The sequence below is a fragment of the Malus sylvestris genome, chromosome 5 (genome assembly GCF_916048215.2).
Source record: "Malus sylvestris chromosome 5, drMalSylv7.2, whole genome shotgun sequence".
Taxonomy (NCBI): Eukaryota; Viridiplantae; Streptophyta; class Magnoliopsida; order Rosales; family Rosaceae; genus Malus; species Malus sylvestris.
This window is the reverse complement of record NC_062264.1, coordinates 29,680,474-29,703,728: the sequence shown is the minus strand read 5'-3', so window position 1 is coordinate 29,703,728 and position 23,255 is coordinate 29,680,474. Positions and strand designations below refer to the sequence as shown.

The 23,255-nt window shown below is 37.5% G+C and overlaps 4 protein-coding genes across 4 annotated transcripts; 1 reads left to right on the top strand and 3 right to left on the bottom strand.

Moving 5' to 3' along the window:
* Nucleotides 1-681: 681 nt before the first annotated feature.
* On the bottom strand, nucleotides 682-1,901 carry LOC126623730 (uncharacterized). Its single transcript, XM_050292709.1, has 2 exons — nucleotides 1,318-1,901; nucleotides 682-1,275 (listed from the first exon to the last, which is right to left on the bottom strand). Exons 1-2 carry the CDS (start codon nucleotides 1,751-1,753, stop codon nucleotides 836-838), a joined length of 876 nt encoding a protein of 291 aa, XP_050148666.1. The 5' UTR covers nucleotides 1,754-1,901; the 3' UTR covers nucleotides 682-835.
* Nucleotides 1,902-7,067: 5,166 nt separating this feature from the next.
* On the bottom strand, nucleotides 7,068-10,200 carry LOC126624290 (oleoyl-acyl carrier protein thioesterase 1, chloroplastic-like). The gene is made up of 7 exons (XM_050293328.1): nucleotides 9,511-10,200; nucleotides 8,855-8,988; nucleotides 8,661-8,774; nucleotides 8,024-8,119; nucleotides 7,830-7,917; nucleotides 7,689-7,757; nucleotides 7,068-7,582 (listed from the first exon to the last, which is right to left on the bottom strand). The coding sequence occupies exons 1-7, from the start codon at nucleotides 9,871-9,873 to the stop codon at nucleotides 7,307-7,309; spliced, it is 1,140 nt and encodes a 379-aa protein (XP_050149285.1). The 5' UTR covers nucleotides 9,874-10,200; the 3' UTR covers nucleotides 7,068-7,306.
* A 4,069-nt stretch (nucleotides 10,201-14,269) lies between these two features.
* LOC126623849 (membrane protein of ER body-like protein) lies at nucleotides 14,270-18,094 on the top strand. The gene is made up of 7 exons (XM_050292829.1): nucleotides 14,270-14,592; nucleotides 15,098-15,586; nucleotides 15,865-15,921; nucleotides 16,042-16,596; nucleotides 16,773-16,961; nucleotides 17,150-17,211; nucleotides 17,344-18,094. The coding sequence occupies exons 1-7, from the start codon at nucleotides 14,358-14,360 to the stop codon at nucleotides 17,806-17,808; spliced, it is 2,052 nt and encodes a 683-aa protein (XP_050148786.1). The 5' UTR covers nucleotides 14,270-14,357; the 3' UTR covers nucleotides 17,809-18,094.
* Nucleotides 18,095-18,339: 245 nt separating this feature from the next.
* Nucleotides 18,340-21,906, bottom strand: LOC126623850 (uncharacterized). The gene is made up of 2 exons (XM_050292830.1): nucleotides 21,408-21,906; nucleotides 18,340-19,957 (listed from the first exon to the last, which is right to left on the bottom strand). Exons 1-2 carry the CDS (start codon nucleotides 21,662-21,664, stop codon nucleotides 18,568-18,570), a joined length of 1,647 nt encoding a protein of 548 aa, XP_050148787.1. The 5' UTR covers nucleotides 21,665-21,906; the 3' UTR covers nucleotides 18,340-18,567.
* Nucleotides 21,907-23,255: the final 1,349 nt, after the last annotated feature.

The window sequence follows — 23,255 nt, the reverse complement described above, 5'->3', positions numbered from 1 at the left end:
AAAATTACCTTTTATTTTAAAAAATAACTTTATTTACTACGTATTGTTACAGTACTATTTATTTTAAAAAGTACCTTTATACATACGTCCCGGTTAAAAAATACGTCCCGGTTAATAAACTTCCCCTTCTCCCTAATAATAATAATTTAAAAGAAAACCGTTTAAAATAGAATCCGGTGGTGATTGTTCTTATGGCTTAGATTTTTAATTTTTTAATTTTTAATTTTTAATTTTTTAATTTTTTAAAATTTTATTTTTATGACAGTGGTATAAAATGTTAAAGATCCTTATTATTCGGATTTTGGATATCTTATTATGTACCCTAGATGTGACCCTACCCTGATACGTATCGAAAATTATAGAGTAGATGTTCTGACAAAATTATTGACAATACTTTAATTAGTAACGTTTTTGTTGAAGATAAGATAAGAAAAAGAGCTCATTCATTCACTACAATGGCTTTTATTTCAAGGCGGAGAGAATTTCGGGACCGGCAACGGAATAATATCTTTGCGGAGATATTATAGGTTGGGCTGTTAAGGGCAATGTACTTACTTACTCAAGTTTAAATTCCGTCTCCATAAGTTATAATAATTAACAACACATATTGTCTTGTAAAAAGAAGAGTAAAAGAAAAATGGCCTAAAACATAAACAAATTAAAGAGAGATAGAGAGAGCAGTGATAATTGAAGCACGTTTATTTAAACAACAAGACCATAACATTACGTATAATTTGAGTTTACAACGTTCTTAGGCTCATGATTATTTATGTACGTAGTTAATAAGGCCTCAGTTCAGTGAGCCTGTCAAAGCATAGTGTGGTCGGGTGAGTGACTATGGATAGCCACCACCGCCAGCTCCACCAACGCCTTTCCCTCCATCATCATATTTTGGAATGCCCCCTTTCCTACCATAATCATACTTGGGGTTGTCTCCTTTCCCACCGTGGTCATCTTTAGGACGGTCTCCTTTTCCTTCTCGATCATCTTTAGAACGGTCTCCTTTCTTACCGTTATCTTCTTTAGAATGATCTCCTTTCTTACCGTTATCATCTTCGGAACGGTCTCCTTTTCCACCATGATCATCTTCGGAACATTCCTTTTCACCACGATCATCTTTGGAACGTTCTCCTTTGCCTCCGTGATCACTATCATCTCCCTTACCACCATTGTCATCTTTTCCGCCATAATCACCTCTTGGGTTCCGATCATCTCCCTTCCCGCCATAATCACCTCTAGGGTGACGATCATCTCCTTTCCGGCCGCCATAGCCACCTCTAGGGTAAGGATCATCTCCTTTCCGGCCGCCATAGCCACCTCTAGGGTAAGGATCATCTCCCTTCCCGTAATAATCACTTCCAGGGTAATTATCATCTCCCTTCCCGCCATAATAACCTCTAGGGTAATTATCATCATATCCTTTCCCACCCTGATCTTCTGCAAGTATCCCACGGAAACCGAACCCCAATCGTCCCAGCCCAGGTATACCAAGAAATGGCAATGGAAGCAAATCCCTAATCAATGGAATCAATGACAGCACCCCACCGCCATATCCTCCAAAAGGGCCACCATAGCCTCCATATGGCCCCCCATATCCTCCGTACCCTCCATATCCACCGTATCCCCCGTAGTTTTTGGCATCATAGACCTCCTCTAATTTCTTTTCCTTCTCACTATTACTGGTCACCCCTTCAGAACTCACAAGAAACCCTACAAAGACAATGAAAACAAGCAACACCCTTTTGTTCTCCATAGTTATTTTGCATGAGAAGTCTGCGTAGAGATCTCCCGCTATTAATAGTGGCACTCTGCGAGAGGGAGTTAGAGAGTGAGAGTGAGAGAATCTTTTGATTAATTTGTGTACTCTGTTTCGGTAATGGCATGGAGTAGGGTCTGCATGGAGATTTTGGTCTTTATGGAATGACTAAGTTGAGTGGAACTGCTGCGTTTTAAATCCCTGCAGGCCCAGTCAAGTTTGGTGAGGGTTTCTCCTGTTGGTTTGAAATTAGGTTGATCTGTTGGTAACAGGTAGGAGCAAATGGTAACTTCATTGATAAGCTTTAATGGCCATGGATTTTCATGGTTTCGTGACGATAAGGCTTTCTGAATCTAAAGCAGCATTTAAGTTTGATGTTTGATGGATGGTTTTGGAATTGATACAACTTTAACTATATTAAGGAGAGAAGTAGCATTTTATGCATTTTAAATTTGAAGCCACTTAATACTACGGTTTAATGGTATTCCTCTTCATTTGTAAGTGAGATGTCTTAGGTTCGATTCTCGCCAAATGTGAATTTGAATCACATTGTAACTAGCTCATCGCCTACCCCTTAGTGTAGACAATATTGTCTGTTAAAAAAAATTGAATTCCTAAACATTTGGAATGAGTCCTTGGGAATGGACTTTCCATCTATATTCCTAGTGATTGGGTATAAGATAATACTATTTTCATGTTGGTTTGTGTAAGATGAGAAATTGGTCAAAATGATAATTTTTTTTTAAATCTCCATTATGTCGTCCAAATTTCATTTTGATAAGTTCAACAATTGAGATTTAATTTCTAATCATTTTGTGTCAGCTATATCGTTGATAGTTGATTTTGGATCAATTCAATGATTGAAATTATTTTACTTTTAGCATATATATCTCATGTCATTGTCTTTTATCACAATATCGTCGATATTGAATTATGTTGTTCATATTTTATTTTCATCGATTCAAATTGATATTTGATTTATCGTCATTTTAGACATTTTCAATGATTATTTAAAGTAATAATAAGTAATGAGGGTACAAAGGGGGCAAGAGTTTCAACTTCTCTTCATGGGAGTTTATGATACACCCCGACTTGGAATGTCCACTAGGACTCCAAATCGAGCTGTGCTGGCTGACATCTGGAAGGTGACGAAGCCATAAAGTGTGATGATGTGTAAAAATGTGAATAAATTTAAACCTAAGAGTGCCTAAATACTAGAGTGCGCTAGTGAGCGGGAATGAACCCTCTTCACACGTGACGTTAAAGCATAAGTAAGTACAGTAGAATGAATTAAGAATCGTACCATCAAAGGTAATCTCCAATACCAAGACTTGCCATGAATCATCGACGATAAGAAAGCTCAGCTAATAAAACCTGGAGGGTGAAAACCAAACAAGGGTGAGTGACCCTGGAAATAAAATTTTAATAGAAATCATATAAAACATTATAACCCCTCGTTGCAACACCTGTATAGTTTCCAGGAAAATCATATCACGTATCAATGTGAAATCAAAAGTATATCAACAGTAAATCCATAAATATACTACAACACAACATCTCATCAACAATATCAATAATCATGTGCTTAATAACCCATATTAGCACGCCAGTCGGAGTCACCTATGGTGACCTGTGCGACTACAACCATATCTCATCAATCAATGCTAGCTCATAAGTCGGAGTCACCTCTTGTGATATGTACGACTTATCCATATCTCATCACATATGCTAGCTCATAAGTCAAAGTCACCTCTTGTGACATGTACGACTTATCCATATCTCATCACATAGGCTGGCTCATAAGTATATCTCATCACATATGCTAGCTCATCATATATCTCATCACATATGCTAGCTCATCAGATATCTCATCACATATGCTAGCTCATCATATATCTCATCATATATGCTAGCTCATCATATATCTCATCACATATGTTAGCTCATCATATATCTCATCATATATGCTAACTCATCATATATCTCATCACATATGCTAGCTCATCATATATCTCATCACATATGCTAGCTCATCATATATCCATACACAAGAGTCGGAACCACCTATAGTGGTATGTACGACATGACTAAGTGTAAATAAATACGCTCAAGTGCTACAATCACGTAAAGATTGTGCGAATAATCACGGGTCATCTACGAGTCGGAACCACCTATAGTGGTCTGTACGACAGGCCTGTGCACTTACCTTGTATCCAAGGTGAGCGTAAGGTGTGTGGGTGAACATCACGTGAAGGACTGTGGCCTGGCCACGGGCCGGAGCACTAACACCGGGGTGCAGGTTTATGAGCTCTAAATGCATCTCATATGACATATACAACTCATAGGCAACATGTACGACAATGTTGGAGTTGTCTAAAACATAATATAGTCATGCCATCACTCGATCATTTCAACTAATACCATAAACTCAACTGAACTTACCTGGGTCTCCTGTGTTCACCTTTGCGCTTCAAACATTCATAATAATTATGTGCAGGTAATATACATATAGATAAACCATGATGCAATTTATTACTCAACCATGTTATAGCATTTTCAATTAGATACATATGTGTGTGTGTGTGTGTGTGTGTGTGTGTGTGTGTGTGTGTGTGTGTGTGTGTGTATTATGGCATAAAAATGCATAAGCTGTAACGCCCTACTCCCGAACTATTTATTTCCGAGAATAAATATCAGTGATAAGCCCAACTAGACACTAGTTTAATTAGCTATCATTACTTATGTTTCCGTACTTCAAATTCTCGATCCTTCACACCATGATTTATGACCAACATCCAATCACTAATTCATATGGTTAAATCTCACATTTTCTACCAATGTCCCTCACCTTGCACAATTTCCCAACAAGGCTATTACCTCAATTATTTTATCTTATTTATGTTATGGCTGCATCTAATGTCTCGTTAGACTGCCTATGTACCCTAAATAGGGATCAAGCCATTTGTAGTTCGCATTAGTACTTCACAGCATTCATAGTAATTATATGTAGTAATCAATTTATAACTGTTTGTGGAATTATCAATCATTTATATATATATATGTGTGTGTGTGTATACGATAGAAGGGAAAAGACCCACTTACCTGAGGTCCGTGCTACGACTCTCTAGCACGCATATTGAGTCATCATGAACCATCGTCGCCTATGACCAATTATCAAATCACATCTCAGAGTTCTGACCGATAAAATACATAATTTACATAAAATGCATCCTTACATAATTCAATTCGGAAGATCTGCATCACGGATTTCTGATCCGTTGCTTCCAAAGATCCAAAATATACTTCTAGAACAACATCCTAAGGTTTCATTACGATCCAACGGTCAGATCTCTACCAATTGCCAAAACTAAATGGCGGTCAACATTTTAATTTATAAACTTACAAATCCAATTTAGGAAAATCCATAAGTCGGATTTCTTATCCGTAAGTTTCTATGGTCCTCAAATATTATGTACTATAACATGTTAAAGTTTGGTGACGATCCAACGGTCGGATCGTCGATTCATATCTTTACCAAGTAACGTATCCTAATGAGTTTAGGTCCAAACGATCAACCTACGATATACAATTGCCAAAACTAAACTCAAGACATCTAATTTATCCTAAGGATAACATCGACGGTCCCCTAGGCACGCGCCGCCGCAGGTGGCAGTCGACTGCCTTGACTCGCCGGAAAATCCAACTATTTCCAAAATTTTCAAAATTTACAAGAATGAAGATCTCAATGAGTAGAGTAAACTTTATACCTATGGCCAAGTCCAATTTGGCCGAGAAAAGCTCCAATTTTGCTCAAACCCGCCGAAACCCTAGAAAATGGTGTGCTTCAATTCGACCTCCATACTCACTCAGACGCCTCAACCACTGCCTGGGCTTTGTTCTTGTGTTCTAGAGGAGTGTTCTAGTGGTGGTAATTCAAGGAGATGATTTCACGATTGATGGATTTCGAGCATGGGTCTCACGGCACCCCCATGGTTTATTTCAATGATTTACACCCAAATCTTTTCCATATTTGGGTGGAAATAGAAGAGAGGAGGTCAAGGGATGATTTCCAGTTGAAGAATGGGTGACTTTCGTCGGAAAAGTGGTGGAATCTAGCCGGAATTAGAACCTGGTCAAAACCGGTTTTTGCTGTGGGTGTACGGGTCAGCTGGGTTAGGTGCTCCACACCTCCCTCATTTCCCTCCTGGTTCTTCTCTCCCATTCGTCACTCTCACTCTCCTCATTTCCTGATTGGGCAGTGCCCATCTTCTTTTTCTCTCTCTCCACTTCGCTGTCATCAGGCAGCCTTCCTTCTTTTCTTCTCTTCTTTCCTTTCCTCTTTTTTTGTCCCCGTTAATTTTTCTAACCTCTCAATTAATAAAAATAACAATAACTATAAGAAATGAATAGAATAAATAACAACCCTTACCAACATACTTTTGAAATACGGTAAGGTAATAGTTCATACGCATCTTGAACTAGCGATCAACGAAAGTCAATACCCTCATCTCTAGGGTATTCTCGTGATTTCACATTTTAAAATTTATAAAATAGTAAAATTTGGGACGGGTTGTCACAGTTTGAAATGCATGTAAGATGAAAAACTATCCCGCCACTTAGTACTATGATCTTGTAGTATTTTTCTTTATTGGTAAGTGAAAGGTCTTAGGTTCAATTCTTGTTAAAGACGAATTTGAACCACATTATTGCTAGCCCATTATACCCACTCCCTCACATCTTTAGTGTAAATAATATTGTTTGTTAAAAAAAAATATGAAAAACTATCCCATTAATGCACTTTTCAAACATGAAAGTAGAGTTTCATGAATTAAACCTATTTTCAAGTTCCTAATCCGTGCTGAAGAGTAGGGTCATAATTTAAGGGTGTGATATCCACAGACATTTTTTACTTCTCACACACTCTCTTAATTTTCAGGATTTAATGAAATGACGATGATCAAATGACATAAATGAACAAGGAGTGTGAGAAGTAAATAGAGGTGTGTAGATAGCACATCCCTAATTTAAAGGTCCAAGAATTTCTGCCTGAAATAATAGGTTTATTCCTTGTGACAGTTCAACTCCCTTTAGTGTAACAGAAAAAAAATTAATCCAATCGAAAGTCATCCGCAATGAAAAAAAAAATATACAAGAAAACAATGACTTTTTTGAAGTCTCAATAACATCGTTCCCTTAATATCAAACTCGTATTTCATTAAAGTTATAAGCCAACGATGACTAACAAAACCGTAGGCTGTTATTTTTGAAGCTTGCACCAATCCAAAAGGAAACCAGCAAGAATCACAAACGATGGCAATTGGAACATAAGTATTACATTTGCAACTAAAATCCAGACCTTACATTGCACATCAGTGCAGGAAATAATTGCATTTGGAAGAGGACAACTGGAAAGAAATAAACTGAAAACGAAAATATGACAGATGACATCAACTAGGAAACAAAACCTCTCATACAATGGACAAAAACAAAGGAAAATAGAAACAAAAATCAACCCTAAAACCGGCGAAACCAAGAGATAAGATTACTTCCTCATCTTGCAGGTTTTTCTCTCCAGATAGTTCGTCCCCGGTTTATTTCCGAACCATCGCCTGCTAATCTTAGTAGATGCAAATACTGACGGTAGTCCTTATCATCTTCTGTTGCAGTAGGGGATCCATTTGTTCCGTTACCTGAAAGAGCTGGAGCATCGTCTAAAGGTTCAACACTAGTAAGGGAATTGACTATGTCATCCTGTTGACACTCCCGCCTGTAATCTAAGGTGATTGTTTGCAGTTCATGGCTATCGATGAGTTCTTGAGGCATGCTCTGTAAAAGATAAAATTAAAAACATCTCTTATGAAACCAACAATAACCTACAGCCATAGAACACCACAAAAACAAACATATGAATGAAACAGACATAGATGCCAACCTCTAGAACCCATCCGATATAGGCGACATTATTAACATGTTGGTTCATGTCGAGATCTGCTCTCCTTGGCTGCGAAATTAAAAAGCATACTGAGATTACTGGATAAATTTGACAACATAAATGAATTGAAGATATACTAACCACAAGTCCCAGTGTAGAATACTGAGCAGGATCTTCAAGTTTGGAGATTTTCTTTAAGCTACTATTGTTTGGCTCTGGAAATGCTAATCTATCATCCCAAGAGAAGAAAGCAATCAGCAGATTGTGCATGAGGGATAACTTTATCATATAGAAGCGATGAAGTCATACAAAATGGAAAAAAAAGGACCATTTACCTCAGTTCTCGTGGAGCAAAAACTAAATGCTCTTCCCTAACATCATCGGTGACTTTCACAAGTCGCCTAGTGTCTTGGTTCATCATCACCCACTTGCTGTAAACATGCAGTACATATGGCCAATTTTTAGACTATATCTCAGAATAGGCTCACATAAACTGAGAATTGCTAGAACAATCCAACAACACTACATTAGAATTGCAGAAAACATTCAACAACTTCTTCACATGCAATCTTCAAAATGGATGATTGATTTATCAAAAAGGAGAGAAAGGAAAAGGCAAAGAAAAAATATGAACAAAGATTGCAGTGCTAATAGTCATGCAGCCAAATTAAAATGACGTCATGCCCAACAGGCATCGATGAAAAAAAAGAAATTGGGTTCCTTTCAGAGCATCAAGAAGATAATAACTTTACAGTTCAAAGACCTGCCGCATGTACATGCTTACTGGTTCTTAGAGAGATGCCAGACTCAAATGTAATATTAATGAGAATACGGAAGTTGGTTCAATACAATAACATGTTCTCCAACGTAAATTCAATGTTGCATGACAAAATATCAGTGTTTCCATACTTATATCATGTTTTCATGGATGTCTTAAAAGCTTAGAACAACAAAAATAAAAAGAATACGCACCTCGTCGCTCTTCCAATGACTTCACCGGTGGCATAGTCCTTGAGTATCCAATCACGCCTAGTGCCAATTCTCCCTTCCCCTTGGCACCATGTTTCTATTTCAACGACATCACTCCTGTACCACGAACCCACATTTTAAGTTTCACATTCCGGATTACAAATCAAAACCCGAACTGTAATCTAGAGAACACCCACCAAGCTGGATATTTGTAGATTTCAATATGCATGCGAGCAGTAACCCAAATGAGATGCATTTTTCTCATGGTGGTTGTGGTCGCAAATCCGTCAGTAGAAAAGCCAACAGCTTGAGCATGGTTGCATCCTACCTCCTGCATCACAAAATGATCACAGAAAACGAAAATCATCAGAAGAAGACCAATTGTTTCCACAATGCAGAAACTCAATTAGCTAATCCAGAAATACAGTTAAAAAAAATAAATTAAGGAAGAGAATATAATCACACAATGTTCTTCCCTTTGCTTCTAGGCAACTAAGATTTCAAGCAATCAAAACAAAAATCACTTAATTAAATCAGAAATTACAGTGATCAGATAATTACAGTTATTTGGTAACTTGCATTCCCAATCAAATTTTACGTTCCCCCTCCAACCACTGTAAATTGGACCATTAAACCATGCAATTCACTTCATAAATGCATGTGGGGGAGATGGCAAATATACCAAACAAAAATCCCCAAATTTTCCCCAAACAAAATCCAATCAACCAAATCGATACATTTCTACAAACCACAAAAATCGAATCCAAAAGAATGAACATTTCCCACAAAAATTCAAATAAAACCCAGCAAACACACATTGAATCGAAACCAAAAATTCCAACTCTTAACACACCTGCAAGAGATTGGCAATCGTCTCGACGGTGGCAGTCTTGTTAATCCCGACCTCATAGCACCTCACTATAAAGCACTCCTTATAGGACTTCCCGTCCTCCGCCATGCTCCCCTGCCTCAGCCGGTCCGCGAGGGTGACCGGCCCGGTATTCGTCTCGACCCGACCCGCCAAGCTCCCGGGCCCCCGGTCCGATACGACGGCGAGAACCGGCGTTTTGGAAGGTGAGGCAGCGCAGCGGGCAAGAAAGGCGCCGTCTTTCCGGCGGGGGAAAATTGGGTTGGGCTTGGGTGGGCCAAGGAAGCGGCATTGGGCCGCCACGCCGTGAATTTGGTCCACTCCATTGTATGTCGAGAGCTTCAACATTTCCTCTCTCTCGTCACTTTCTCTCTCTTTATTTTACTATTTTTTTACAGGAAGTTGAGAAGACCGGCGGCCAACCAGAGAAGAAGAGATTTTGTGTGTGACTTAGAAAAGCCGCTTTTTTCTGCTTATAATATTTTTCTGGCCGATAGGACCGAGGTGGAGGAGCCTCGGAGAGCGGAAACGCCACCGGGTTTGGAGGAATTTACGAGATTGCCACTGGATTTGGATCCGGAAACCCAACCGTATTAGGCGACTAGGATGCGGTGGAAAAAAATCATCACCGTATCATTTCTATCAAATCCATCTAATTAATGAATTTGGACCCTTAAATGAATCCGTAAATTTAACTGTTTAATCAAATTTAAAAAACTCAAATTAATTGATTTGATGAATTTAGTGGAACACATCTGAAAATGATTCCTTTCCGGATACGGGAGGCCGAGTGGAGTGTGACCACAGTTTTTGAGTCATGCACGTGGACCGTGGTGCTTTATCTGCCGACGTTTGGAATACTGTCGTTGGGGTCGAACGACATTGGGGACTTGTCGGCCCCAAGGTTTATAGTGTGGGCGTACAGGGGTATTTTGTGGGCCCAGTAACCACCGGCAATTGGGTTTCACACCTTGGTACAGGTTTTGACTGGCCCACTATTAGTAGTTGGGCCTAAATTGGGCTATATATCTTCCTTTATATGAGAGGTAGGTAATTTGGGTTAAGCATCGGTCATAATAATTTAGAAACAATACTAGGAAAATCAAATCACGTGTTGTCAATATAAAATAAATATATTAATTTACGCTTGAGTAATAATTTAATCATTAATATTCACATAATTTGATTTATAAAATTTAGTCTTCCTAATATCCTTCCGCTTACAAGGCCAAGCATGATGCAATTTTGGGCAGAGCAAAAGTGTTTTGATGTGTCCCTTTCGCCCCATCTCCTTCTCACTTGTATTTGTTTTTTTTGTCTACTTGCAAGGCTATGTGATGAAAGTTTGGTCTTTGAGTCCGAAGCTCGTGTCCCTTGAGTTCTCTTTCGGACACTATTGTGGCATTTCAATCTCGTCCAACGTTGACCCAAATAAAGATACCGAAAAAATAGGTCATCACAAGCAGTCGAGCGCATGATGTCTTGATCAGGTTAGTAATGGGTTTGCTGAACTACTTATGATGTCTTGATCAGGTTAGTAATGAGCCTCCAGAACAAATGATATTATTTATATTAAATGGTGAACTTAATCTTACAATAAGTTAGTAATAATGTGATTCAAATTCACTTTTGATGAGAATCGAACCTAAAACACTCATTTACAAATGAAAATTAATAATAAATAAAAATTAAAAAAAAAACTGAAACAGGTTTGAAAAATAATTTATTTAAAACCTTACGAAATGATAAATACTTTAATAGACCAAAATCAATCGAAAATACGATTTTATCTAACATGCAAGTCAAATAAACAAATATATTAGAGGTCCGAGAATAACAAAATAAATTTAATTGTTGCCACTGTCATGCCTGCATAGAAAATTATGCAGTAGGAAGGGAGCAACTTGTGGAAATAACCTTTAAAATTTGATCAAACGACTAAAGTTATTATAACTTTTAAAGAGAGTTCCTGTTTTTAGCTGTTTGATCAAATTTCAAAAGCTCAGATTTATGGATTTGATGGAAGGGAACGTGTACTTCCCCTAAGGGATTGCCCCGTTTTACTTAAAAAAACAAAAATATCATCTAACATTTGAGTAAAAGTCTCAAATCATGAGCATGCTCGATCGACCAATTAAAATTAGTTGCACACAATTAACTGTACGGAGAAACCCGAAACCACATTCACATACAATTTCATCATTATCTATTTTACCATGTCTCTTCCCGCTTATAGTTTAAAATGCTATTTTTATGTAGCTATTAGGTTACCTCGTCTACAAAAATGCTATTTTTAACATATTTTTTATACCGCATTTATACAAGTTTTCTATTAAAAGTGAGACTCACTTGTATTAGTAGGTCGTACATTTATTAGAGAATTTGTACAAACGTGGTATGAAAAATGTGATAAATGTAGCATTACTCTCTCATCTAATCACTTTCCACACACTAATAATATGACCAATGTCTTTGTGCTAGCATGCTGGCTAGATCACCACGTGGCAAACTTAGCCACTCAATGTATACCATGTGTTATCGACTCACTGGTCCAACTCTAAACCCTAAATGCATCTACATCTAAAATTTTTCGAAAAATGCTACGAACTTGTAATCTAATTTACTTTCATCTTATGACTCTACAATAATAATAATCTTGAAAAACTAATCGCTTCTGAGGCACTTAAAAATTCTGAGGTTTCACATGTAGGATGATGAGAAACAATGTGAATGATCAAATTGGCTTCATATGTTCATATCTAGAGACATGGATTCCGTAAATCCCACCCCCCAAACTTAAAATTCTGTGAAGATCCAGAACCATATACTAAAATGAGTACTACATTAGTCTGACTGTTAGATGGATAATTTTTTTAATTTTTTTTTATTTTAATTTTTTTTTGTGTGGCCAAAGATGGATGAATTTCGTGAGGTAGGAAATATGGAGAGATGACATTGATATTGTGGTACACAAACATTAAACTGTTGTCCCTACCCTAGGGATCACCAAGGACATTGTCCTAACCATTAAAAAAAAAATCAAAAGGTTAATAAAAAATAAAAAAAAGCACATAAGTCAAATTGGGTGGATTTTTCATATGTTGGGCCTTTAAGCCAAAAAAAAAAAAAAAATATGGGTGTGATATTCTGGGACAAGGATTGTCTACCCTCTTTGTTCTCATGTCCTCTTATTTTGTGTCGTTACTGTTAAACCACGTTAACATTTTATATTGTTTTTTTATAGAGATAATAAGACAAAAATGAATAGTAATATAAAATGTTGACGTGGCTTAACCGTGACCACACAAACAGGAAAGCACGAGAGGGCACATGAACCAGGAGGGCAGACAATCCTTGTCCGATATTCTAAGCTATATAGGAATTACATTCTTATAAGTTGTATATTAAACTCATGAGCGTGATACTTATAAACTAAGAGGTTTTAAAGTATGACTCTCGTAGGTATTGAAATCACAGGTCTTAGGTTTGATTCTCGTCAAAGACGAATTTGAACGATATTATTGCTAACTTATTGTGAGGCTTAGCCCACTCCCCATAATATAGATAATTCGTTTGTTCAATAATAAACAAAAAACAATAGTATTATGAGTATCAAACTCAAGCTGCTTCATTAAGTATCACTTACTCGAACAATTGTGAAGACCTTAAGTTGGCTTTTAACTTGAATTTTTTGTATTTGAGAAATTACATCATTGTTTTTAAACATCTCCTTTTATGTCTAGGAGAAAGACTTACACAATACGAGCGATGTAAATATACAACTAAATTATCGTATTAACTTACTAGTTGATCAACACAATCGATTTGCAAAGACTTCATTTGTATTTCAAGACTCCAAACGATTAAGAGCAATTATCTTTATCCGAAGTTCTTAATGTGATTTCACCTCCCTTTTTGAATAATATAAAGCTAAAAATACCTTTAATTTTTTGGTCAAGAACATACAAAACTTTAATTCAACACTTAAAAAGCATGACAATTTTTTTCTTTCAATCACCTAACTTGGATATAATCATTTTATTGTTAAATACAGACTCTACTTTTGTCTTCATCTAAAGGTTTGAATTCTAGCACATTACAACATAACTAACCTAAAATGTCAAAACTTCACATTTTACAGGTGATAATATATAGGACAGTGATATTCACACCCCCATTTTATCTCTCACACACTTTTATTAAATTTTAACCATTGATCTTCTTCTATTCATTCGTTCAAACGACAAAAATTTGAGAAGTATCTGTGAGAAGTAAAATGAATGTGCAAATAATATTATCCTATATATATTCTCATTGTATAGAGATTATATACTCAAATTATGTTTTATTGATAACATGATATGATGGTTAATATTCACTTCTTTCTTTAAATTATTAAGAAAAATGCTCTAAAAATTAAAAACCACATATTTGAACACTGATTTGACGTGACAAGTGCTATGTCATGTCATGTCAATAATGAATTTATTTCGCTAAATCATCACTTATGTTTCAAAAAAAAAATATAATTCAAATATGAGGTACAATATCCTAATAAATATAATATTGGGATACGCTCATGCATACCGTGTTCGGATTTCTTATTTTTAAATTATTGTAATAATTTTCGTACTCTCCCCCTCTCATTATAATAATAAATGAAAACAAATACGGACTCAAATACGACAATCGTTAAATAAAATTGAATCATCAACCGCGCCATGTCACGTGGAAAATGTGTTCTCCTTCTCCCTAGATTTCCCTAACGTTTCCATATATAATACTGTTCACACAGTCTCAGAGCTTTCCCCAAGGCAATTGGTGGAAAAAAAATGGAGGCAACGAATCAGTGGGAGGAGACAGAGGAAGCAGCAGAAGCAGGCATGGCTCTGAGAAGAAAGCCGCCACAACAGGACAGCAAGACAGCAAACCTCGCCACCACTGTCTCCCAGGGTGACTTTATCTTTTCTTCCTCTGAGAGTTCATTAGCTTCTAGCGAAGCTGAAGAGGCAGAGGAAGTCAAGGAAACCCCAAGCAATGACACTCCCATTTCTCACAAAAATGGAGGTAAGTTCAAAAAAAAAAAAAAAAAAAAAAAAAACGCTTCTTGCAAGTTTTACCAGTGGTGAAAAGGAGGCCCTCGCATGACGGCGTGGCATTCGAATCCCGTTGATAGCTATTCTTACATCTAATCTAACAAAATTTATCGTTTGACAAAAAAAAAAAAAACAAAACACTTCTTGGTATGTTCATTAGTTTGTTGTGCATCAAGAACTGCATTTAGTTATTTCACAATGAAAGTTTTGGTTTGTTTTTCTGCAGTTTCAGTAGTAATTACTAGTTGTTTGTTTTACCCTTTCTTTTTAACTGTTTTTTAGCTAGGAAGAATCAAATGGGTTCCAGTTAATTGACTAATCAATTTACTCTTTTTAAAGAGTAAATTTCAATTGGGATCTTAGTTGGCGGTGGACATGGAAATCCATGCTAAATAGGGTATTATGTTTGCATGATTGCGTTCGGCCAAGCTCAATGGTTTTGTGATGAGAAATTTCAACTCTCTCCATGGTTTCAGGTGCTGAATCTCCATATGAGATCTCTGGATTCAGTGGCGGACATGTCGATTTTTCTTTCAGGAAAAACCCTGGAGATGAAATACTGGATGTCAAAGTAGCCTTTGATGAGAGTGCTGTTAGTATTACCAACCGTCAAGATGTCGGTGATAAGAAGGTTGAAGAAGAGTTGAATGGTTCTGGTACTTTATCTTCCAAGCAGTCAGTTGAGCAGAATGGACGTGATGCTTCTGGAAACAATGGGACAGCTGAACATGGGGGAGTTAAGCTGCGAGAAATCAGTGAACAAGAAGCGTCTGAATTGTATCTTGAAGGGGTATATCAGAAGCCGGCCACGCATGATTTCTACTGTCCTAATTGCAAGTCTTGCATCACAAAGGTTATCATTCGCGGTAGAGAACCGGAAAATACACTACCTCCTGCTGCACCACCTCCTCCACTAGTTGATCCAATTCGATGCACTTCGTGTTTCAGTTTCCTCATTCCGGCAGGTAGTCTTGCATCCTTACTCTAGTAACAAGGAATTTAGAACAAGGAATTCAATTGCCTAACTATTGCCAGTAAATGAAAGAAGAATTTTTACCCTTTGATGTTAAGGTATATAAAAAATAAATTGTAATATATTTAGATCATCGTATTGCTATTAAACTTCCAGAACCTGAATCTTTCCTCTTGTTATGTTTCCGTTTATCAATTAGGCATTTGCGGTGTGACACTTTCTGTCTTGAATTCTTGGCTGATAGTTTAACCATTCTTTCAATGTAAATAGGCAGCTGGTTCTTTCCTAAATTGGAACATAAAGATGAGGACGATCCTACGAAACAAGGTAAACTTTTCTACTGTTTTGTTAATAAACCTTATCGAGATGCCGTTAAAGTATAATTCAGCGGTATTCAAGGTTTTGCTTATCAAGTAGCCAAACCTCTTACTTGATTTGCTGATGCAGAAACCAATATTGGAAAAGGTGTTGAAGTTGGAGAGTTGGTTCCAGTTCCATCGCATGACTCGGCTGGAACACTACAAGATCAAAGTAGTCAAACTGCACCAGTAAGTAAAGGTCCAGCGCCTGAAGAGCCTGTTGGAGCCACTGAAGCTGCAACAGTTGAACCCTCACGAGATAATATTCAGGGCAGCGTTGGAGTCGAAGTTCCAGTTCCATCACACGGCTTGGATGAAACGCAATATGATAAAAGTCCGGCAATGCCTGCTCAGCCAATTGGAGTTGGAGATACTGCCTCAATAGATAAACCTGTAGTGACTGGTGAGCCTGTTGAAGCTAGTGTTGGAGCTAAACCTTCTGGAAATAATTTTGAGAGCGGTGTTGAAGTTGACGAGTCAGTTCCATCACATGAGTCAGATGGAACAGTACTTGATAAAAAACCTTCGGTGCCTGTTCTCCCAGTAGGAGTTGGTGAACTTGTGACCACGAAGCCCCCATCATCTCAAATAGATGTGGTAGCCATTTCACGAGATCCCGCACAAATTCAAGACAGTGATGCAGGTATGTGTAAGACACAGTCATACATGAGAAACTATAAACATGGAATCATTTTAAGAAAGTGGAAGTATCGAGCACCATAGCAACCTTCTAATGCAAATTTACATGTATTCGAAGACTGAAACACAAGTTCTTTAATACATTATAATCTAGAATGATGCGATACTGTGTTGATACAGGGCCAACTACATCTGAGCTTCCTGAGAGCACGATAGTCGTTATTAGTCCAGAACCAACAATCATACCCCCCGAAACAGGTGATACCAAAACGTTAGAAATCGTCAAAAGCATTGTATACGGTGGTTTAACTGAAGCAATTACAAGCTTAGGCATCGTGACATCCGCAGCCAGTGCTGATACTGCCACACGTAAGTTGCTTCTATTTAAGTTGATTTAATTTTAAACTGCCTGAGATTCTTTATATACGAGCTCATTGCATCTAGTTTTTATGTCTATTACATTTTCATTCCGGTAGTTGAAACTAATAGATTTAGTTTTTCACTTGCGCGCCTTGATCATCATCATGTTTAGGTTTGTAACCATCTTCTTTTTGTAGTGAACATTTTAGCTTTGGCATTGGCAAACTTACTTGGCGGACTTTTCATCATTGGTCACAATGTGAGTAATTTTACAGTCGAAAAACTCAGAACTTCCATAGCAGCTCTTTCAAATTCATTTACTCTTCACCCCGTCATAATTATTATTTTGACAATGTTTGTTTGTTAATGTTTTATGACCTTCAACCTGCAGCTCTGGGAACTGAAAGATGATTATTCAAAAGTGCCCTCTGGTGAAACAGATGAAGAAGTGGGAAAATACCATAAAGTACTAGGGAAAAGAGAGAATTTCCCTCTTCATGCCTCTATTGTTATATTATCATTCATTGTTTTCGGGTTAATACCTCCTGTGGTTTATAGCTTCTCGTTCCTCCAGAGCAACAACAGGGACCTAAAGATTGCAGCAGTTGCAGTAACTTCTTTTCTATGCATCATAGTTCTCGCACTTGGAAAGGCTTATATCCAGAGGCCACCAAAGTACATAAAAACTTTACTCTACTATATTACCATCATGATTGGGGTGGGAGGTGTTTCTTACTTAGCAGGTGACCTGATTGACATACTCCTAGAGAAGCTTGGCTGGTTCCCCTCAACTGAATCCGTCTCTCTGCTGCTCCCTCAGATGAATATACTGAAACCTGCACTCGAATCCTATTGATAAGATGCGGTCTCAAGTTGAGGGAAACCAGCCAAGCTTGAGACCACATCGTATCAGTAGGATTAACTTGACATCACTTAGTCTAGTGAAGCCTGCACTTGAATTCTATTGAGGCTCTCAACAAGAGATTTTTTGTAGTTTTTCTTTGGAGCGTTGTCCTAGCGCAGAACCCTAATATCTGATCAATGCTAATGTTCTGAATAAAATCGTTAACGCTATGCAGTTTATTTTGAGTTATATATGCCATTGTCCAGGCTCATTTTGTAATGGAGATGATCTTCTTTTATTCCCTTTCTGAATTTGTGATCCGAATCTCAAGCTCAACCCCATGGCCAAAAATGGCAGAACACAGCCAAGTTCAATACTTTTCCTTTTTGTTATATGCAACTCGAAAGCGGCTGCCCTATCTGTTCTCTAACCAGGCAGTTATCAGCTAAATGTGCCATTCAATATACCATGGGTTTAACATGGAGACAGATTAACCTGCTAAAATTTCCCAGAACTAAAAAACTATCTACTTGCCATAGGGAGTTTTTCACCCTCAAAGAATAATTTTATAGATGATATGTAACCAGTAACACAAGTCTCACTAGGAACAAAATTACAACTTTGCTGAATTTTCTTATTCACCTGATATCTGTCACTCTGCACAGTCACTACAAATTTGTTACACTATACCATAGTGGAAATTAAACCGCCGTTTAACTTAAAAAACTATATATTTTCTTCGTCCTAATCACTTTCCAGATAAGAATCAACTCAGAAGTTCCATTTCGGAGAGGAATGAACGGCACTTTGCCGGGGTCTGACAGGCTGCTCGGAGTTGCGCTTCTTCATGATTGAGGAGACAGTTGGGCTGTAGTAGTCATTGCTCCTTTGAGAAGTTGCAGCTTGCGAATGCATCTTCCTTCCATGGATAAAGCTTCTCTGATTTTCTAGCAACGCCCTGCGCTGCACTGGGTTACTTTGGGTGGCTCCCCATCTATTATAGTTCACACAACTCTGGCTCCTTCCCACTTCTTGAAACTTTCCATCTGCAGGAATAGTATAATTTCGACTCTCAGCAGTTTCGGCGGAGTACATAGTCTCTCCCTCACTGCTATACCCATTGTGCAAATCTGAAACATCTACTGGGAATGAACTAGACTCAACCTCACTTTGGGCCCCATTAAATGAACCCGTTGAGGCAATTTCAGCATTTGCATTAGGACTGGCTGGTCCTCTATCTTCAACTCTGTATCCTTCTCTTAATCGGATCTGCTCGGGAGGCTCCTTGACAAAATTCTCACCAGAATTTGGGGGTAACTTTTTGGTTGACTGTGGTTGAACTGTTGGTTTTGCAACCCTTGGAGGAAAATTAATGTCCAAAAGCTGAACTGGGGAACCTTCTTTTCTCCAAAGAGGAATAGCTGTTAACTTTGGTGATTCATAGATTTCTGGAGTAGGAATGCCTTGTACATGTGCAGCATGACGATCACTTGTTAGGGCCTCTTCATCAACAGTGTTTGCGGCAGCAGAGCAGCTTGGTCCTAGCTGGTCCCCAGGTTTTGAGGTTGTATTTGATGAAGATGGTGTTCCATCATTGTCACCTTCAGTTGACTTAAAAACTCGCCGCTGCGTGAAGGAAGCACAAGAGTGCTCACTTTTCTGGCCAGAAGACATCAACCGAATAAGTGGTAGCTTAGGCTTGTTAAGATCATCGAGGCTGCCTTCCCAATGTTGATTTAACCAATCACAAATGATTGGAATGGGGATACCAAATTGCATTGGATGATCCTTCTTCCATGATGACGAGGATGATGAGGAAGTTGATGAGGATTTGGTGTTTGGAGATGTTGCTAGTTTCATAGGATCACACATCATAAATGCAAGATTCCCTTGTGCATCAAATCCAGCTGAACCAGGGCTCCACGTTACTCCATCAGTTGACAATTTTATGAGATTGTCTGTGGCTATCACTACCTTACCTTCACCAACTGTCAATTCCTTCTTCTCCGTGTAGCCAAGAAGGTAAACTACACTGCCAAGATCCAGGTTTGGTTTAGAGCAGGTCCTCAAGTGGTGGAGGTGCCCTTGGGCAGTTGAATCTCCATCTACCGCATCCAAACCTACTATTGTAAGATCCAAGATGGAACTGGTGATAAAAAATCTGCAATCCAATGAAAGAATGAGAAACACTACTCGAAATGCGTAAATATGCAAAGGCTACCATAAACCATAATGTATTGATGCTTTAAGAGAAGAATGTCACAAAATTCCATTCGCCTAAACACTAGAGGACTGAACTACTATCAGATCCAACAGAATTTCTATGCAATACTAAATCATTTATAACGTGATAAACTGAATCATCACGATCATGATGCTATGTACTCCAATTTTCAATTACCTTTCATTTTCTTAATCACTCCCAGAGGAGGCAACCCACTAGATAGCTACATATATATATATATATATATGTGTGTGTGTGTGTGTGTGTGTGTGTGTGTGTGTAGCACCATGAAGCCTTAGGACCAACTTGAAAGTAAAACAACAAAATTTCCATGACTCAGGGAGAGGACTTGCCAGATGAGTTCCGGAGATTTTGAGAAGAGCTTCCTAAGAAGTTGAGAAAGCAATTTCATTTCTTAACCTTTTCAGAGACAATGACCATTATTGATAATGCCTTCCATTTTTTTAGTCACTGGCATCTCTTATTGCCTGCAAATTCTTGCCATTTTTAGCTATGCCATGCCATTCCTCCATCATTACCTCTAGTTTTAGTTCATTTAACACACTGCATTATCAGTACTAACCCCTAGTCTCCATCCCCTACATTAAAGACTTCCACATTTAACTTATCTGAATGGTTACCACCTAACGCGGATGTGGGATTTGGGTAGTTGGCCAGGGCAGCGTGCCACCATGTTGCACTCAAGTTCGAATCCCTCTATCTTTTTTTTTTGTTGAACAAACGATATTATCTACAATAAGGGGGTGGGGGGAGCGACCTAAGCCTCACAATGAGCTAGCAATAATGTGGTTCAAATTTGTCTTTGATGACAATCGAATCTAAGATCTCTCACTTAAATTAGAATATCGTTTTGTCAAAAGGAAAATGATTAGCAGTTGACACTCTTTTTCTCCTAACCCGTAGTTTATATAGAAATGAATGAATATGATCTAATCAGATCCAACAACTGCACAACCACCAGAAGGTGCGTACAAAACAATCCAACTTCTTTGCAGCACCTATAACCCTTTTCACATTACAACTTTTGACCAATTCAAATCTCACCAATGCAAACAAAGGGTACAACCAAATTTTCAGTACAAAACTAATCAATTCTCCATTGAAAGCTAAAAAAAATGGGTAGAAACATCATGTAATCAAACTATTCAAAAAATTCAATTTCTAACATTTGGGACCCACTACAACTAAGCACATAAAACAATCCTAATGCATTGAAGAGGCCTAATGGGGCTGGTTTTCCACTTTTCCAAAAACAAACCAATAGAAAACACTAAACCCATTATTTACCTTCAATTAATTCCCATATAACCAAGAGAAATCCAAACTTTATTAATAAAACAAATTAAGCAAATCTAGTACTGACTACCTTTGGGGAACGAGAGTTGCAGCGACACCGTTTTGCAGCCGGATCTCGGAGCTCTCGGCAGCCGCTACAGACGGAAGGTTGACGTGGGTGGTCAATAGTAGACTACGATGGATCAGAAATCCGGTGCCAGAGATCGCATTTGCGGCACCGAAAATTCTGGCCATGGCCGGAGCCTTGCCGGAGAAAATGGCGGCTTTCATCTTCTCAGACTTGCTCACTCCCTTGCAGAAGCACCATGACTCTCTGAGACCACCCATTTCAATGGCGGGTCAAGAAAATTGAAGGATTTAATCAAATGGGTTATCTTTATTCGATTGAAAAGCTTCAAAATTTGGATCTACGGCGAGCTAAAGTGGCATTTTTATACATGGGTCTGCATTGTCTGCTGCCATGGTTATGAAGGAAAAGAAAAAGACAGAGAGAGTGAGAGAGAGAAGAGAGAGAAGGACGAGACGGACGTGAAAGGAGTTAAAGGGAGAGTTTGGGTTAAATATTGTGAGCTGGATATTGGGCCAAAAGAAAATGGCTTGTCGGAATGTGAATGAGTGAGGACTGATTTGGTACCGAATTGATTTTATAAAAAGTGAGTATAAAAAAATTGAGTTTAAAAATATGTTTGGTTAATACTTAAAAATAACTTATTTCATAATTTTAGGTGAAAAAAAGTTGAAAATGTGAAGTAGCAAAAATGAGCTTATTCTCTCATCACAACAGAAACAGTTTTTCTTTTCTTTTCAAAGCACATAAAAAATGAGCTTATGATTGATTGCTTGCGTACTTTGAATTATTAATTACCGTAATTAAAACTATCTAATTGTCTTAATGTATGATCACCATTAGGATTTTTAAAGTAATTTGATGTAATTTTGGTCGGAAGGTTCCCTGAAATTGACGTTGGCTTCTTGTGATTAATAATTGTAATTTTACTTAAGATGAACGCCACGTCTTAAGGATTGCATGATTTTTCAAAGAGTTTTTATAAAGCATAATGAATCTCAAGGAGAGTTGAATGTGGGAGTGGGAAGCAAATGTGTTATTGTGACTGGTGAGTAGGAGAACAGTAAAGGGAGTGAAAATGCAGTGAACCAGTCAATTGTGGGGGATCACAATTTACAGGTGCTATTGTGTAATTGGAATGTTCATGTGAACACCATCAAGTCTCTTCCCTTTCTTTTTCTTTTTTATGTTTTCAATGAAGATGTATCTGGATATTGAACAATCGCTCTTTTTTTTTTAAAGAATGATTGTCGGTATGTGATAAATTGTGTGTCAATATTAGGGTTGTTGTAACCAATGAAATATGCTAAAATATGTTATCGAGAAGTTATCGACAACGTCAATAGCGCACCATGCACATAAAAATTTTAATCAAAGAATGGACACTTGTTTTGATAATTTTTTTATGTAAGGGTGCACCTGCATTGTAATGATATTCATTATTTATGACATATAAACAATTTGTTTCTCATCAAAGAACGGAAGTCGTTTTCATACCTGGATTACATATTCCATCCATAAAAAAGAATTATGAATTTTAATTAGTACTAAACAAACATTTATTTTTCTGCAAAAAAAAAATAACAAACAAACATTTATTTATAGACCAAACCAAATGAAACATGTATTTGGGTTTGTTTTCTTCTTATTTATAGACAATTCTTTTTTCTTTAGGGAACTTTAACGAAAAATTCCTGTATTATTCACTTTAACGAAAAACCACATTTTTACATTAAAAAGTCAATCATGATACTATTCAATTTATCCTTTATTTTATCCTTATCATTAAAACTCAAAGTTTTCAAACCTTTTTCATTTGTTTTTTTTTTTCTTTATGCACTTTAAAAGTGA